Source organism: Tachysurus vachellii, chromosome 1, assembly GCF_030014155.1.
Source record: "Tachysurus vachellii isolate PV-2020 chromosome 1, HZAU_Pvac_v1, whole genome shotgun sequence".
NCBI classification, from domain to species: domain Eukaryota; kingdom Metazoa; phylum Chordata; class Actinopteri; order Siluriformes; family Bagridae; genus Tachysurus; species Tachysurus vachellii.
Window position 1 is genome coordinate 7507831 of NC_083460.1, and position 17434 is coordinate 7525264.

At 39.3% G+C, this 17434-nt stretch overlaps 1 protein-coding gene across 6 annotated transcripts in view; it reads right to left on the reverse strand.

Annotated features, from left to right (window-relative positions):
- ptprsb (protein tyrosine phosphatase receptor type Sb) overlaps positions 1-17434 on the reverse strand; it is a 124164-nt gene that overhangs the window by 72310 nt on the left and 34420 nt on the right. For 5 of the 6 annotated variants that reach the window (XM_060870754.1, XM_060870778.1, XM_060870760.1 and 2 more), the window contains 3 exons: positions 16017-16162; positions 13143-13284; positions 886-1074 (listed from right to left, as the gene is read on the reverse strand). In XM_060870754.1, coding sequence (XP_060726737.1) covers positions 886-1074; positions 13143-13284; positions 16017-16162 — 477 coding nt within the window. Of the gene's footprint in view, positions 1-328; positions 550-885; positions 1075-13142; positions 13285-16016; positions 16163-17434 lie in introns of those variants that run through there. The other variant, XM_060870768.1, reaches the window with a different exon arrangement.

The following is a 17434-nucleotide window of genomic DNA, read 5'->3' on the forward strand; positions in this document are numbered from 1 at the left end:
GAGTTTCCGAGAAAAACAACAACATGCAAAGGCACACCTCTAGTTCTGCACTTTCAAACAAGATCCATCTCCATACCAAGTTTTGTATAAACCGTGTCTGGCAGCCGTAGCTTCTATTTTTTAAATGTTAAATATGTGGATTTCATAGGGATTTCATCTTATATACTAAATCTATAAAGACAGATCTAGTCTGCCATGTGACGTTATGTATTTCCTCTGCGTTATTATTTTATTATTATTAATTATTATTATTATTAAATATTATTATTGTACCGTAATAGCTTTCTGCTGAATGCTGGGATATGTTCCAAACACATAACGGACTGACGAAGAGAGGGCGGCTCCGGCCAGAGCGTTACATGGCTTCGTGTCAAATCTAATTGATGAGCCCTGGAGTAAATTCTCTAATCATAGCCTTTGGTTCAGGCTCTAGTCGCAAATTACAGTCTCCAAAAAAAAAAGGTAGGAAAAAAAGCAAGCTATATCTTTGCTTCCCTCCCGAGCTGAGCCGCAGGAAAAGCAGTGATTTTTTTAGAAATGACTGCCTTTCCCAAAAGTACCCTTTCATTTGAACACTTTATCTTCGGGTCAACAAGCAGACAATCTAACCTTTGGACTAACATCAGATGAAAAGCTCTACAACAAAACCTACCCAGTTCACTTCCTGTTTCAGATTTTCTCCCATGTGTAACATTAAAACAGTAGGACTACAGTATCTGATGTAAACATCTGGTCATTTTTACCCCTAATTATAATACATGCAGACATATAAAAGTATAAAACACTAGATGAGCTTTAATCTTCTGTAACAGGTTCCGCAAATCTAAACCCAATGATCGTGGACAAAATCAAAGTCAGTGATACGAGTTGTTCTCTGTAGCATACCTGATCGTAGTTGTTTAATGCGGCCCTGGCTGAGCGCCGGCTCCACAGGAAGGAAGTCTTTGAACCAGGAGATCTCTGGATCGGGGATGCCGCTGGCAGCGCAGAGCATGGTTGCAGTGCGCGTTCTCTCCACCACCTTCAGCTGGGGGCCCATGTCTATACTGGGGAAGCCGAACGGCAACAGATCCTCTGCACAGACAGAACACAGTCAGGACATGAGAGAGGTGTGATGCGTTAAAGAGATATCCCTACACCAATACAAAACTTGTCTGACTGTATATTTGTAATCACACCATCTAGTGTCACCCATATGAGGATGGGTTCCCCTTTGAGTCTGGTTCCTCTCAAGGTTTCTTCCTTTACCAATCTAAGGGAGTTTTTCCTTGCCACTGCTGCCTGAGTCACCTCAGACTTGCTCATTTTGGATAAATATATATACATACATACATACATACTGTACATACACACTGTGAACTATATATATTTTGAATTTTTATTATATTAATTCTTTATACTACTCCTTATGTTTATCTTCTGTTCTATGTTTATGTTCTGTAAAGCTGCTTTGAGACAATGTCCATTCTAAAAAGCGCGATACAAATAAACTTGAATTGAATTGAATTGAATATGTGCGGTATGTCGTGTATCGTGTTAGTCTAGTATTATAACAAGAGAGATTTTGACTTGACTTATAAATAGTAAGAGATTGTATAAAACAATGGAATGTCTACTGATGTTATTTGAAAATGCATACAAACCTCAAACTGTACGATCAGCCGTAGCATTAAATAATGTTGATTATCTCGATATGGGATGAGGGGTGGGAGATATTAGGAAGCAAGTGAACATCTCAAAGTTAATGGGATGGAAACAGGAAAAATAGGCAACTATAAGGAATTTCGATAAGGACCAATTTGTGGTGGTTAGACAACTGAGTCACTAGAGCATCTCCAAAACAGCAGATCTTGTGGGAGTGTTCAGTGGTACAAGGAAGGACAACCGCTGAACTGGAGGCAGGGTCATAGACAACCAATGATAACTGTGCATGGGGAACAAAGGCTAGCCCCATCTGGTTCAATCCCACCGAAGGTCTGGCCAACGTTCTGCTGCGAATCTTGACACGTCTATCTAAGCTAAACATTGTTACCGACCAAATCCGCTCCTTCATTGCAGCGGTATCCCCTAATAGCAATGGGCTCTTAGCAAGATAATGCAACCTACCACACCGCAAAAACTGTTCAGGAATGGTTTGATGAACATGACGTCAAGGTGTCAATCAGATCGAAGATCTGTGAGATGTTCTGGATAAACAAATCTGATCCACAAGGATCTAAGAGCAGATCGTTTAGTTGATTTATACTGCAGCAGTGAGTTCTCTAATCCGATTGGTCAGAAGATCCAAAAATCCGTCTAATATCTGACGCGACGTCGTTTTCTGTAAGGATCTGTTTGCAGTTTCTTGCTAAAACAGTGACAAGCATTGACATTTTTTTGAAATTCAAGAGTAGGAAAAATGAATATGCTGATAAGGGAACGTTACTATAAACAAATGATGTGTATATAATTGTTAATGAGGCATCGCTTATGAGGAAATAATTCTTATTTTCCTGTAACCACACATCCTGTCATGTTTTATTCCTTATGAAGCTTCCATCATAAGCAGCCATCTCAAAAGAAGAATTCAAAAGAATTTAAAATATCACTTGTTTTTTGTGACCTCATCAAAGCTTTTTAGCAACCATCCATCATGTGCCCGGCTCCAGGTTCTAATTTAGTAACTTGCACGGCATGCGTATGATTTATCCTCGACGTTGAGCCTTATCATGAACAGGGAATTGTATAAAATGCGATATGATCATACATCCTGTACTCTCTGAGCTGTGCTTCTACAGTTGAGTTCAGACTTCAGCAGTTCATCAGCAGAAGCTAAATCAGTTATAGGTCAGTGAGGTAACATTAACTTACTTTGGTAATTTGGATAATTAGCTGATGAGTTGTTGAAAAATAGGAGCAGCATGTTTGAATATTTGCATGCTAATATTTTTAAAATGAATGATTGCTGCTTTGCACATCTGATTACTAAGAGAGCTGAGAAAAGGATGGGGTGTTTTTCTGGACCGAATCTGTCTTATTGCCACATGGCAGGAGGAAGAACCTTATTTGAAGCTGGCCTTGGTGAAAATTCGACCACTACAAAGCATCAGTCTTACACTTTACACCAATTCCAATCATGACACAAATGTCTCTCACCTGGGATGCCAGATTTATGTAAAACCAGATATGTTTTATTTATAACAAAAAAAAAACAAACAAAAAAAACATTAGGTACAGATTTAAAAAAAAAAAAAAAAAAACAGCCTAAAAAAAAATCACGCTGTCACAAAGTAACTGCTTTAATGACAAAACAGCACTAGCATGAAAAATCTTGTGGTATTTTAAATACACTCTGCCTGCAAAAAATAGACATCTTCCTACACGTAGCATGCAAAAATGTACTAATTCTCCTGCTGAAACTTTAAAACGTTATGTGCAGCTTTGTTTCCGAGCCTTTGCAAATGAAAATTTCAATCATTTGATAGGTGTCTAAATTTATTTCTACACTCGCTACAGATTGGCTTACAGTGTATGATGAAGTTTCTGTGCAATGTGAAATGATGAGATGAAGGACACACCACCCACATCCAGCCCGCTGGTTATTGCTCAGCGAGCCTCCGGCAGGCAGAATTCATTAACACACAGCATAAATAAAACAGTCGGCTGATTTACAATACAAAAAAATATATATATTTATATATGATCGGTGGAAAACTCACATTCGATACGATTCGCACTGGTTGTTAAAAGGAAAAGAATGGAGTGTAATTATATGCCTCTGTAATCACTATGCGTGAAACACCTCAGCGAGGACTACGGCAATTACACAATGCACTGAAGGAGCGGGGAAGGATTGCTGGGCGCCACATAGAAGCTAATAATTATTTGTTCGGTTTAATTGAAAAGGCCGGGAAGACATAAAAGTCCAAGTACACACAAGGATGCGGGTCAGTGTTCAAACTGTGTCTGTGTACTTGGGGAAATGAGCAAATGACACCACGCAATGGCACGACGCAAAGCGCTTCATTTCTGCCACACCGAAATGACGAAGAACAAGAAGTCATCGCATTTATTCTATTATAGTTAGAGGTACGACGTGCGAATCACAAAAAATGGTGTAAAATCTCTCTCACGGTGGCAATACGGTGATCATAGAACAAAAATGTACAAAAAAAAGCTGCCAAATTTGAACCCTATGCCACAGACTCAAGTGCTTTCTCTGGTATCTCGAGATGCAAAGAGGCACACAGAGTCTAATAATATGTTTATGTTGGCGATTTTGAGTGTAGGCCATTTTGAAAAGTGGGTTAAAATGCTGTATTTTACAAAATCACAGTGAAGTATCATTACAAATCTCACTGTCTTGTTCCATTTGGAATCAAATTGCTTACACGCGTGCTAAATTATACCTCATACCTTTGTACACATGCACTTAAAGTTCTTAAAGAGCTTAAACTCTAATAATTGACATTGGTTATTGTTTAACAACCATAACATAACTACAGTCTATCAGCATCACTATCTCCAGCCTCTTATGTCTTTGTTTAATGTTAATAATAGTTGCCAAGAAACAGCAACGTGTCTTGTATCTGCTTCCATAAATCATCATAAAACATATATCTCTTTACAGAAAGATTCATACATTTATCTGGGGTTTTTGGTCAAATACATTTATTATTAGATTAAGATTGCCGGGAGCATCTGCTTATAGAAATCCCTGTGAATTAGTTACTATGGAAACAACATTTTAAAACAAGCGCATGAACATAAAGCTGTGATTTTTTTTCTTGAAGACGGTTCTACTGCCCGAGACTCTGGTATAAAATTAATCAACACTTTCTGAGAAATCAGGCAATAGCACTTTGGTATAAATGTGGATAACTTACAAATTATTGTATATTTATGTTCTTTTTCATCATATGTAGGTACAGTTACTGTTCGTTTTATAAAAGGTTATGAATAAAATACTTTAAGATAAATAACTGAATAATAAACTTGATTTAAGGAAGAGGAGATCCTTCATTTGATTGACAGGTGAATAATTGTACTGTCAAATTTGACTTTACAGTATATCTAAATACAGACCGGCTGCATCCTTACACACACACACACACACACACACACACACACACACACAAACACACGCACAAACACAAACTTTCATTCACTGCCTCCTTTAAATGCCTTTGAATGCCTCCTGTTGCACATTTACAATATCAAGGGAAGCATTGTATTGTCAACTTATTTATTTATTGAAAGTCTATGTATAGACTTTCAGTATGCTATTGCATAGTTTGTATAGTCTGTACTAGCTGTATAGTCTGTTCTTGCTCCGGCCTATGTTTTATGTCTGTATGTATGTTGCACCGTTGACCTGTGAGACACGACATCTCGTTCCACTGCGTGTCCCAACATTCATCTTCATTAACTGCTTCATCTGTAAGTTTAAGGCAGAAGAACAAGCTAGATTGGATGCCAGTCCATGCAAACACACACAGACACACACACACACATGGCACATAGAGGAAAGGAGGAAACTGGAGAACCTGCCAAAACCTCCTCAAGCTAATGAAGATTTCATAAATTTATAAAAACCCTACTGACCCATGCAAGATCTAATCCATCGTCAGCATGCGCTTCAACAGACGGGATAAGTCTCTGGGAAAATCTGACCTTTTGTACAAAGGCAAAGGTCAACAGCACAAATTTGATTTGAACTTTAAACAGTGATCTAGAAATAGTACCGAATCCTGAATCGTGCATGTCCAAGATATTGAACGACTTACTTGGGTTTAAAATCTTTTCAATTCTAAATTCAGATTAAAAAGAAAAGAAAAGATTTTCAGTGTGGTGTCAGACTATCGGACTACACTGTACATAACATACGGCTTAAACCTCTGATGATTACATCACCGTGTTCATGGTAGCGACTGAATAAAACACCTTAGGACGAATATCTGAACTGGACGAGGTTTGAATTCCAATCATTTTTAAAACTTATGCTCGGAAACTGTAATGGAAACATTCTATCTGGCAACCTTCATTTGTGAAGAATTAAGGTCCGAGTCCTAAGACTAGCCAGGAAGCACGAAAGTAAAGCAGAAAAAAGTGAAAAAAAGAAAGTAGGAAAAAGTGGCACGCTTACAAATGATAACCACACTGAGATCAGCCGAACCCTGCTGCCTCTGAATCACAGTTCATCCACCACATTATGTGGGATTGAGAGGAGAGGGTGGATCCAATTCAGGGTGTGGAGGCGTTTTCCCCAGAGTCAAATTTCTACCTTGTAGCTGAACGAGAATGAAACAGAGGAGAAGACTAAGAGAGACAGGACAAGTCTATAATTATTGATACAAGCACCTGGTTATTTGAACAAGATTCTTCCACATCTTTCAGAGAGGGATAAACGGAAGACACGAGGCATTTTCGATCAGTGGAGTGGGAAGCGTTAATAAGCAGTTAAAAGCAGCTGAGCATTGAGAAGAGGATGGAGTGAGCAGGAGGGTGGAGGAGACCCCATGAGGTTCGGTCTGAAGAAGCTGCTTCAGTTTACATGACGGATTGTATTGTATTCGATGCCAGTTTGTTGAGCCAACAATAGCAAGTCAAACATCCTATTTACAGTTCAAACATATCAGACACTCGTGTAAAAAAGTTCTTGATGATGATGATGAAGGAGACAGGCAAATGTCTGAACTGCAAGAGAGACACAGACAGAAGGATGGAACCCGAGACAGATATTCGAGAATTAGAATAGACACTCATGGACACTGGAAAGCAAGATAAAAGCAACCCTGAGAATTTTTTTTTAGAGATGCATACTGTATCGCTCTCCTTAAGCCTGCATACAGTGCATGCTGGTACAATTTCTGCCAGTATCTTTCAGAAGCCAAGTGGAATAATCAGTCGTACTCAAATTAGAACGCGGCGCTGCATGCCCCAAGGCCTTTGGACATCCAGAAAGTGTTAGAGAGTGAGAGAAACCTTTTGGACCGTGAGAGAAAAAGAGCTTTTGTACATTTGACCTTAGAAAAGTTAATGCATTATGGTCCCGAGCGTCCCAGACTTTCTGTCTGTACCGTGGGTATGAGAGAGTGGGTTGTATGTTATGCAATTCTGCGTTCACAAAGGAAAGAGCCCTGCTGAGTAGGAAGCCTGGGCAGTGTGTTTCGTGGCCCTGCTTTAGCATTAGCCAGATGGATTGTCTCCATTCTGTAAAAAAAAAAAAAAAAAAAAAAAGTGCTAAAAACAACCAAGTGCCCAAAGGAATGCCCGTGACAGAGAATCCACTCGCCATAGCAACGACAAAAGTCTTCGTGTTTCTCAGTTCAGAGAGAAATAAAAAAACAAAAAAAAAGCGTAGCGTTCTTGGTTTTCTTCTGCATCTCTTTTGCTGTGTCTGTTTCTCTCTGAGGAACGAGAAGCTGAATGCGAGATGAGCGCTTAGAATTTTGGTCTGCCAAAAGTCTCCTCCTCATCCCCTCCTCCTCACAACACAACAATGGCTTTTTAAACTCCTCCGGACGCAGCTGAAGGATCACGGATAGACTAACACGGGGCTTTCTTTACAAGCGGGGCAGCAGCTGCTCCCTGATTAGGGCTCTGTAATAAGCTTGTTTAATAGAGTTTGGCCACATCAATAAAAATCTGAGTGACCCACGAATCTCAATCAGGGAGAACCGGAGGAGGAGCAGCTCCATATGCTTGGGTCCACTGGGAACACACAGCCGGGACACACACAGCTGCAGCTGTTCGAACCAGCCTTTTTTTTTTTTTAAATACGCACAGAACATTTTAATATTAATGAAATCAATACACCTTTCAAGGTGAAATAAATGATCATTAAGTCACAATGTGTTTTCAGATTTTTAATACTCTGCTTGAATGTTAGTACTGTACAAGTGTCTCACTTTTTTTTTTCTTTCCTTTATCCTGCCCTCCCATTGGTTGGAGCCTTCAATTCTGAACCTCACAATTCTTTTTAAAGTCCACAGAAAAAAAGAAACATTTCCTCCACCAGGATTGCACGCTGTTTCTAAATCTGAACGTTATTATGTTTATTCATGAATCGACGTCAGCTTTTATTGTAGGAGAGCTGTAAATCACAGAACGCTTTTCCAAGAGCATCAGCTGTATCGTAAGTCTCCAGCCCCGAGAACGTTGCTGCTCACTATATTCCATTTCCTTCAAACAGTGGGATTCAAGATTCAAGAGTTTATTACCATCTGTACAAGAAATCATCTGTTATACAATACAGTGAAATTCTTACTCTGTGACTCCTCCCAGCAAACCTCTGACATCATATAAAGAAGATTTGCTGACATGAAGACATGAAATCACATACAGTATCAGACAAGTAGGGGTGCAATGAAACAAGAAAATAAAGAGGGGTGGGGTTATTAAACACTGAAGCTGGATAAGAACCTTTTTCAAGATGGACAAGACAGCTTACAAATGTGTTTGAAATAATCCTATGGCATGTGGTTTACTTTTTTAACATTCTGACAGCTAGTGACATCACGTTACACGCCTATTACGTCATTCACCATCGGCTGTGTTCCATTCGAGATTATACCAGCCTTCTAAAATTCATTAGACGGTAGAGAGAACAGCGTACGGTGTAACGGTACCTCATTTGAGACACGACTAAAGGCATGGCAGTGTGGAGACCTGTCGCAAAATGAGAATAATAGTTGTAGCATTTTGAACTGAGGGGAAGAATCTGTAACACGTTTCCTGTAGTCTGTATGGACCGATGGCTGATAAAAATTTAATTCCGTTTGATTAGCTACCATGTTTTATCCGTGTCCAGGTTACAGGGACATGGGACATGGGACAGAGCAGCACACTGGAGCTTTTTTCTGCTTGGTGAGATTGCTAATGATTTAAGGACAACCTGCATTATGTAAACAAACCATTTGCTATTCTGACCAATCACAGTGACTCCAGATGATCAATCGTGACATTAATGTGAGCCAAAGAAGAATAAACTGTATTCATGTCATGTAGCTATGCAGATTTTACAACCTGAACAGAACAGCTTTACCAGTTTCTTTTAATATACATGAGGCATATCACCATGTCAGCGTGTAGCAACATAATCAGGGTGTTATTTGTGTTCACATTCTGACAACCGAAACGAACGAGCTGCGCAGTAAACATCCTGCATGTCCAACAACGGTTCTGTAAATCTGGTTTATCTGATACTGATTAAGCCCACATCAAGTCACAAAAAAACAGGGCATGGGTATAAACAGTTAAAAGTCACAATAAATGGTTCATATTTTCACCTTTTTTACCGTTTGGACGTGAAAACATTCGACTAAATTGGAAGCTCCCGGATGGACGACAGCTAAAAGCATGCAAGGTACCGCCACACCGCTCGGCCACTTTAGCTTCACGTTGTGCAGCGGCCGTGCGGGAGGCACGGAAATTGAGGGAAAGTGTTCCTGAGCCTCACGTCTTTCCTGCCACACATGAGGCAAGTGTAAACACAGCCCGGTCTGCAAGATTAGCTTCATCTCAGGGCAAATGAAAAAGTACACGGAGACACATTCTCTCTCTCTCTCTCTCTCTTTCACACACACACACACACACACACACACACACACACACACACAACCAATCTCAGACGGAAACCAACAACACGTTCACTGAGGCAGCTTAAAGTTAAATTTGCCCTGGTGGGCAGTGAGAGCAGGGGGGAGGGGGGTGAGATATGTGAGCTGCAGTAATGCAATTCCCCGAGGCTCTGTGCCTTATGCTGTGTCTGAAACCTGCCAAATCCCTCCATCTCTCTCTCTCTCTCTCTCTCTCTCTCTATCTCTCTCTCTCTCCTTTCCCCACCCTTCTCCTGTCCTCCATCACTCTCTATTTTTGCCTGTACAGTACCTCTCTCCGGCTCTGACCTTCTCTCCAGACGTACCCCGGCCAATACACAAGGTGTGAATGAGTTTCTGCTTGAGTGAGAATTAATTCCTAATATTTTCGTAACTAAGGGACCCAACCCTGGAATTCTGGGTCATATTTAAACAAAAAGAAATTCAAAATGCTTTCAAATGGATCTTCGTATTCCTTTATTTTTGGGATTTATTTATGATTTTGCTGTCGTATTTTTTTTAATTTTTTTTCATTTTTGTTTTGATCTGTAAAAATTGAACACACTAGAAACACACCTGATCTATTAAGATCCAAAAGAAGAAGGGTTCGTTTGCGTTCGCATGGTGTAAACATGAGCATGTGCTCTGTTAATGGATATGAGACTTAATATCACTTTAAGTGGTGTAATGCGATGACACCGTATCTGTATCTGTGTTTATTTAGCGCTCCAAATATCCATAACTTGATCCAGATTGAAATTCAAAATGGGACTAAAACAGAAGGTTTTTTTAATCATCACAGTGTGTGAATTCTGGCTCTGATGAATCTTCAGCCTCCGCATCAAGCATCACTTGAGATCTAGAGATTGATATTTATTAATCCCATGTGTGTGAACAGGCTTGTTTTGATTTTACCTACCCACTATATTGTCTGACAAATATAGTTAAGTCTATTTTCCCAAAATATAAACAGACTAGCAGCCGAATATAAACCAGCGTCACCCTGACCAAGCAGATACTAACGATGACTGAATGCTGAATGTTGATGTGGTGTTTGTTTGTCCCTCGAGATTAAATTCTGTCTCACGCTTATCCCTAAATGAAAGGAACAGCTTTGTATTTGTATCTGTATTTATATCCATTCTGAAAATCTGTTCCTTAAAACTATCATACACATACATTTGCATCTCTAATGTAAACAAAAAAAACGATGGAAACGCTAATAAAGTGACCAACTTTCTTGTGGTAATGGTTAGTCATTTTCTTAAAAAAACCTTCAAATTATTTTACTATGGAAAAATTTAGGTAAACGTTCATAAAAAAACAACACAAGGGTATAATTTTGTCTCACACAGCAGACAACATGCCGGTTTGTTTTCAGACAACTTAAAGCTTCAGTAAATCACAACCTAATTTTATCTCTTTAAGGGTGTGTACTTTCCCAATCCGTACCATTATGACCGTACATCCTGTAAACAGTGACTCTTTAGCCTTTAAGTCATTCGGATCCGAGCTCATATCCTACTGATCGCTAGCACAGAGAGTCAACAATATAAATACGGCAAGGTTTCCCTGAACCAATTGTGCACTTTCACCACTAATTTGCTCACAGTAAATGAACTCATCTGTTCGCTGAGAAATACTGAAAGATGGCGAGATAGTGCCGATACTCGCTGGTTAAATACGCTGTGACTGCCGATGTGACGCACTTCATTACCAGGCTAACAAATTCATTACTGCCTTCATCTCTGTCCTCCCACTCTGCTCTGCATGACGCTCTCCGTGTCTGCCTTCGCCCAGAGCCCGTTAACAAAGAGAGAAGCAAGTCCGTTTGCTCATAACGCTCACAGAATTCAAACCCTAATGCTAAAGGTGCAAACCTTTATTTATCTTCTATTTCTTTTTCAGTTAAATACATGACTTTACAGCTAGATTCATAACTAAACTTCCTGCTTTAATAACTAAAGCTTTGAATAGACTAAGCACTAGACTTGAAGGACAGTATCTTCAACTTCTTCTGTGGGATGCTATAATTTGTATTATAAATAAATGCTACAGAAAAAAAGCAGAAAAAATATCACGGAAACACTTCATTTATTATTTACTAGATTCCTATGAACACCACAGGTGAATCTGGTCATTTTTTAATTGTTTTGTACTGGATTGATTTAGGGAGCACGGTGTCTTAGTGGTTAGCATGTTTGCCTCACACCTCCAGGGTTGGGGGTTCGATTCCCGTCTCCGCCTTGTGTGTGTGTGGAGTTTGCATGTTCTCCCCGTGCCTCGGGGGTTTCCTCCGGGTACTCCGGTTTCCTCCCCCGGTCCAAAGACATGCATGGTAGGTTGATTGGCATCTCTGGAAAATTGTCCGTAGTGTGTGATTGCGTGAGTGAATGAGAGTGTGTGTGTGTGCCCTGCGATGGACTGGCACTCCATCCAGGGTGTATCCTGCCTTGATGCCCGATGACGCCTGTGGTAGGCACAGGCTATCCGTGACCTGAGGTAGTTCGGATAAGCGGTAGAAAATGAATGAATGGATTGATTTAATTTAAGCAAATGAGGCATGGTTTTATTAAGTTTTCATAAATGTGCCTACTGGATTAAGGTACAAATCTGTTTTATATATATATATATATATATATATATATATATATATATATATATATATATATATATATATATATTCATTCATTCATTCATCTTCTACTGTTTATCCGAACTTCCTCGGGTCACGGGGAGCCTGTGCCTATCTCAGGCGTCATCGGGCATCAAGGCAGGATACACCCTGGACGGAGTGCCAACCCATCGCAGGGCACACACACTTATATATATATATATATATACTAAAATTGAAATGTTTGCTCAATGTGAAGATGTGGTCGATTTTTACAGAAATATTTATCGCGATCGCACTTTATCTCGTTTACTTGCTTTTCAGATATTCCTCAGTAACCTCTTTATGCATAGGGAATTGGGGTGGGGGAAAAAATCTGTACAATCTCATGCATGCAGCTCAGATAAACTGTTTTTAAATATAGAGCGAGCTCACCAAAGTCAATGTGTGACTTAGTCAGTGTGGTTTGTAAGGTTTATAAAGGAAACTGACATGTATAACAATGCTACATAAGTGTGTGTGTATGTGTGAGTGAGGAAACCCACAGAATTATAATTATGTCATGGGAATGGAGCTTAAGCCTTCTTCGAAATGTTTGCTCAGTTTTGACATTTTACATCTTTAGTTTAAGAGAGAACATTCAATTAAATAACGCAATTTATGCAAACGATTTACCACAACTGTCATTTCTAGCCGTACAGCCTTGCCATTAACATTATCTAATGATGAAGAGTGATGACATGATGAACACTAAGCTGAATATATTGTACATTATATATATATATATATATATATATATATATATATATATATATATATATATGTTATGTTGACCTCTATATAAAAAAATGTAAAAAAAAAAATAAAAAAAAAAAAAAAAGGGAATGATTGTCTATCACAACGCTGATAATGACTTGTGGCATTTAAAACACGGGATATGTGGACTTTACCTCGGATAATGGACAGCTTGGAGGTGACTGCGATTTCGCCCTCAGTGTTCCGGGCCACGCACTCGTAAACGTTCTCATCTCGCGGCGCTCGCAGTGGCTGGATACGAAGCACCGCCCCTGCTCCTTCATCAAACTCTATGGTCTTGGCCAATAAGAGAAAAGCAGATTAACAGGGTATATCAAATCAAAACAGATCTGAGCTTTTGTTTTACACACAGAAGTTGACTCTAATTAGCTTGCCAGGAAAAAAAAAGTGAAATAGGAATTTACAGTCAAAAAAAGGAAAATATACCAGTCATGTTTTGAACAAAAGATTTAAAGCATTCCTTAAAATTCATGCATTCAGCTGCATAATTATTAGCACCCTTCAGGTAAAAATAACCAAAAGATCTTTCATGAAAATACGAGACTAAGAAGAGATTAACTTTATGTTGAATACTATCATAAAATATTGTTATATCAGGACCAAACTGTTGCATTTGAACTTTTTTTTTTTTTTTTTTTTACTTTTATTTATTTATTTTTTTTTTAGAAATGTAGACTGCTTGGGCATCTGATACACGATCTTTGCTGCATTGGAGCTTCCTGAGAGATGAACATATTCTAGCTCAAAGCCTAGTTGCCTCTGCCAGAAGTTTAAGTCTTCGAATCCTTCAAAAAGATGACATGACACAAAACACTGTTGTTTTTTTCAGAGGCTTCCTCGCTCTCTGAATTTGAATCTTACTGTGAATCTGTAAACCAAATTAAAAAAGCCACCCATCGTGTTCAAGGCTGAGCAAGGACAAGGCTCTATTTACACTTGGATGTGGGTTTTGTGCGTCTCGAGTATCAGGTTTCTTGCTAGATAAAGATTATTTCAAAAATAAAAGACGAATTTAAACCTTTTTAAATCTGTGCACTTAAACCTTTTCAGGATTTGGCCTGAAACACATCTAAATCAAAGTATATGAAGATAAACTGATCTCCATTAGAGCCATATTTCTCTAAGAAATGTTACTGAGATGAAAAACATCCGAAGAATCGGGATTTTTGATACTGTATTCATTCTGAATTCATAAAGCAACTAGTATTTATATTAGCAGGCCTAGTGATCTGGATTTATGTCTTAAAGTGATGCAGACTGGATTTTTTTTCAGGACACACACAAGAGACCCTCGTCTTTTCGAATAAGACCTGATATATGCGCTCGGGTACCCGATACACATCGGGCCAGATCGGAAGTTATTCGATTTTTTTCCAAAGCCCCAATGCATCGATTTTATGGTCATTATCCAATATTTGTAGAGCAGCAAAACAAAAACAGAGAGCAGCGACAGCGCTGATTAGACTGCGTGTTGGAATGTCTTTCTAGAAGTATCTCCACCTTTGTAGATATCACATGAAAAAGCTCAGTGCTGTTCTTCTGTCCATGTGAAGCTTCAGCACATTGTAGGGGTGCAAATAATTTTAAAACTGATGCTTTGCAGAACTAATTAAACAGCTCAGAAAAAGTGCCGCGTGTGTTGATGAGTTATTTTTATGAAAGGTGCCAATAATTCTGTAGCTGCGTGTAAACACTGACAGAAGTTGCTCCTGTTGAAATTCCACTTAATGTGTCACTCATTTAAAATCCATTTAAATGTAAATTAGTGTTTAGTGTAGGAGTTTCGCATCGAATGCCTTCGCATGAACTCCTGTTGCTTCTGCTTTTTTTTCCGTGTTTGCGTTTTCGCAGCGAGCGCAAGAGTTTGTTCTCTGCTGCAGGCGATGGGGTGGGAGGAATCTCCGTTGTATGAGGGTTTTAATATTATTCGTATGCAGATGAATACAACAACCACGCGTAGCTGTAGCTGTGGCAGGCTCTCTCTCTTTCTGTTGCTCGCAGTCGACTATCTTGGTTGAAAAGGGCTGATTTTGCATTCTGAATAACAGCATTAAAACTGCAGACTTCGGTTTAAAACCAGACGTAAGTGCTCTTTCTTTCTTTTTTTAATTTGTCTTGAGTGATGTTAATCCGTTCCCACTTTTATGCGTCCTCGTTATCATTGCATAATCAGCAGGTATTTTGTGCTGCTCTGGTTAGACAGCAACATTTAACGTAATTCAGCTCATAAATGACGCTCTGTTCCTGTCTGACGAATTCATAAAAGATTAAATAAGTCTAAGTACTGCCATGGCGAGGAGAGAGTGCGTGATCTGTTTATACTCTGTAAAGCGACAGATGTTAAATATTGTACACAAAAAAAAGAGAGCTATCGTATCAAAGGCGAGCTGGAAGTGGGAAGAAATGGCATGCTTCTGGTTCAAGCTTTTGGTATTTAAAGAATGTTAAATAAAGATAGTGGGTAAAAGGATGTTTCACAGTAAGATGTCATAGTCACCTGGTTTTAGGAGAAAAAGGAAAAAAAAGGCTTTATGTAACAGAATGTAACAGTGGATGCAAGATGAAGATCTCCTAAGGCACTCCAAAGCATTCAAGGCTGTATGAGCTGCTACACAATGCATCAACTGTGTATGTGTGTGTGTGTGTGTGTGTGTGTGTTTGTGTGTGTGTTTGTGTGTGTGATTGTGTGTGTGTGTGTGTGATTGTGTTTGTGTGTGTGTGTGTGTGTGTGTGATATTGTGTGTGTGATTGTGTGTGTGTGTGTGATTGTGTTTGTGTGGTTGTGTGTGTGTGTGTGTATGTGTGTGTGGGTGGGTGTGTTTGTGTGTGTGATTGTGTGTGATATTGTGTGTGTGTGTGTGTTTATGTGTGTGTGATTGTGTGTGTGTGTGTGTTTGTGTGTGTATGTGTATGTGTGTGTGTTTGTGTGTGTGATTGTGTGTGTGTGTATGTGTGTGTGTGTTTGTTTGTGTGTGTGTGTGTGTGTGTGGTGTAGGTGTGCATCTCACCTCTATTCTCTGAGAGTTGACCTTTTTGCCCTTTTTGTTCCAGATGACCTGTGGCTTGGGGTCACCTGTGGCTTGACACACGAAGGACACCACACCGCCCGACACTCCTATCTGATCTGTCGGGATCTTTGTGAACTTGGGGGAAGCTGGAGAGAAAGAGAACAAACATAATGACTATAGTATAACACATGAATAAGGGAAAAAAAACACAAAGATGAAATAATTATCAATTACTCAAGACCAACATGCACAGCAGGAGAAGCGAAGCATTTCTTTGCTTATAAAAGTATGAATCCCAGGGCCACCGAGCTGACACACCTGGGCCCTTGAGCGAGGCCCTTAAGCCTCAATTGCTCAGCTGTATAAATGAGATATCGCTCTGGATAACGGTGTCTGCAAAATGCTGTAAATGTAAATGTTCTAAAAGCAACTAACGTGACTGAACAGTTCCATTTAAATGCTTAATCACTAACGATCAGATTATGGTAAGGGCTGAAAAGTAATGCTGATATCTGCAACTGTTTAGTAGTCAAAAAATTCATGTCTGTATCTGTTTCTATATCTGAATTTAATTAGAGTGAAGATAAGCAATCTTCTTATACACTTCTTCCATTTGAGCTTGTTATATCCCAAAAAAGTTCTGCTGGTGATCAGAATCTACAACAAATGCTAATAAATTTGTCCTAAATACTTGTGGTATTCAAGCTCAAGTAAAAACATCCTAGTCGCGATGAAGAAGCACAAGAACCTTTCTGAGAACAAACAAACAAACAAACAAACAAACATTGTTCCTCCTATTAGTAACTGTATTAGTATCAGTTCAGAAGTAAAATATCAAAGGAATTATGTTTCGAATTTGACGTAGCAGGAATCGCTAATAGATTCCAACGATCACGATGGCTGGGGGGCCGTGGAGGCTTAGCGGTTGGCATGTTAGTTTTGTTGCCTCATACCTCTAGGGCTGAGGGTTTGATTTCCACCTCTGCCCTGGGTGTGTGGAGTCTGCATGTTCTCCTTGTGTTTCAGAAGTTTGCTCCAGGTAATGCAGATTTCCTCCCAAGTCTAAAGACATGTGTTGTAGGATGACTGCCATCACTAAATTGTCCATATTGTGAATGGTGGGCAATTATGCCCTGCAACAACCCCATCAAACGCCATACAGGATGTCCAAAAAGTCCCCAAGTCCCTGTTTCCCCTCATCCCTGTGTTCTTACTAGTTACTGGTCACTAGTTACAGTAAATCTATTAAATCTGTAGGTTTATTTACAGACCTGACTTCAGTTCATCACACACACACATTCACACACACACAATCCTCTTATTGTTTACATCATCTTAGTCATGTTCTTATAGTGTATTGTGTTTTCTATCTGGACTGTCTTTTGTCTTGCACTTTTTGCACTAGGTTGCACACTATC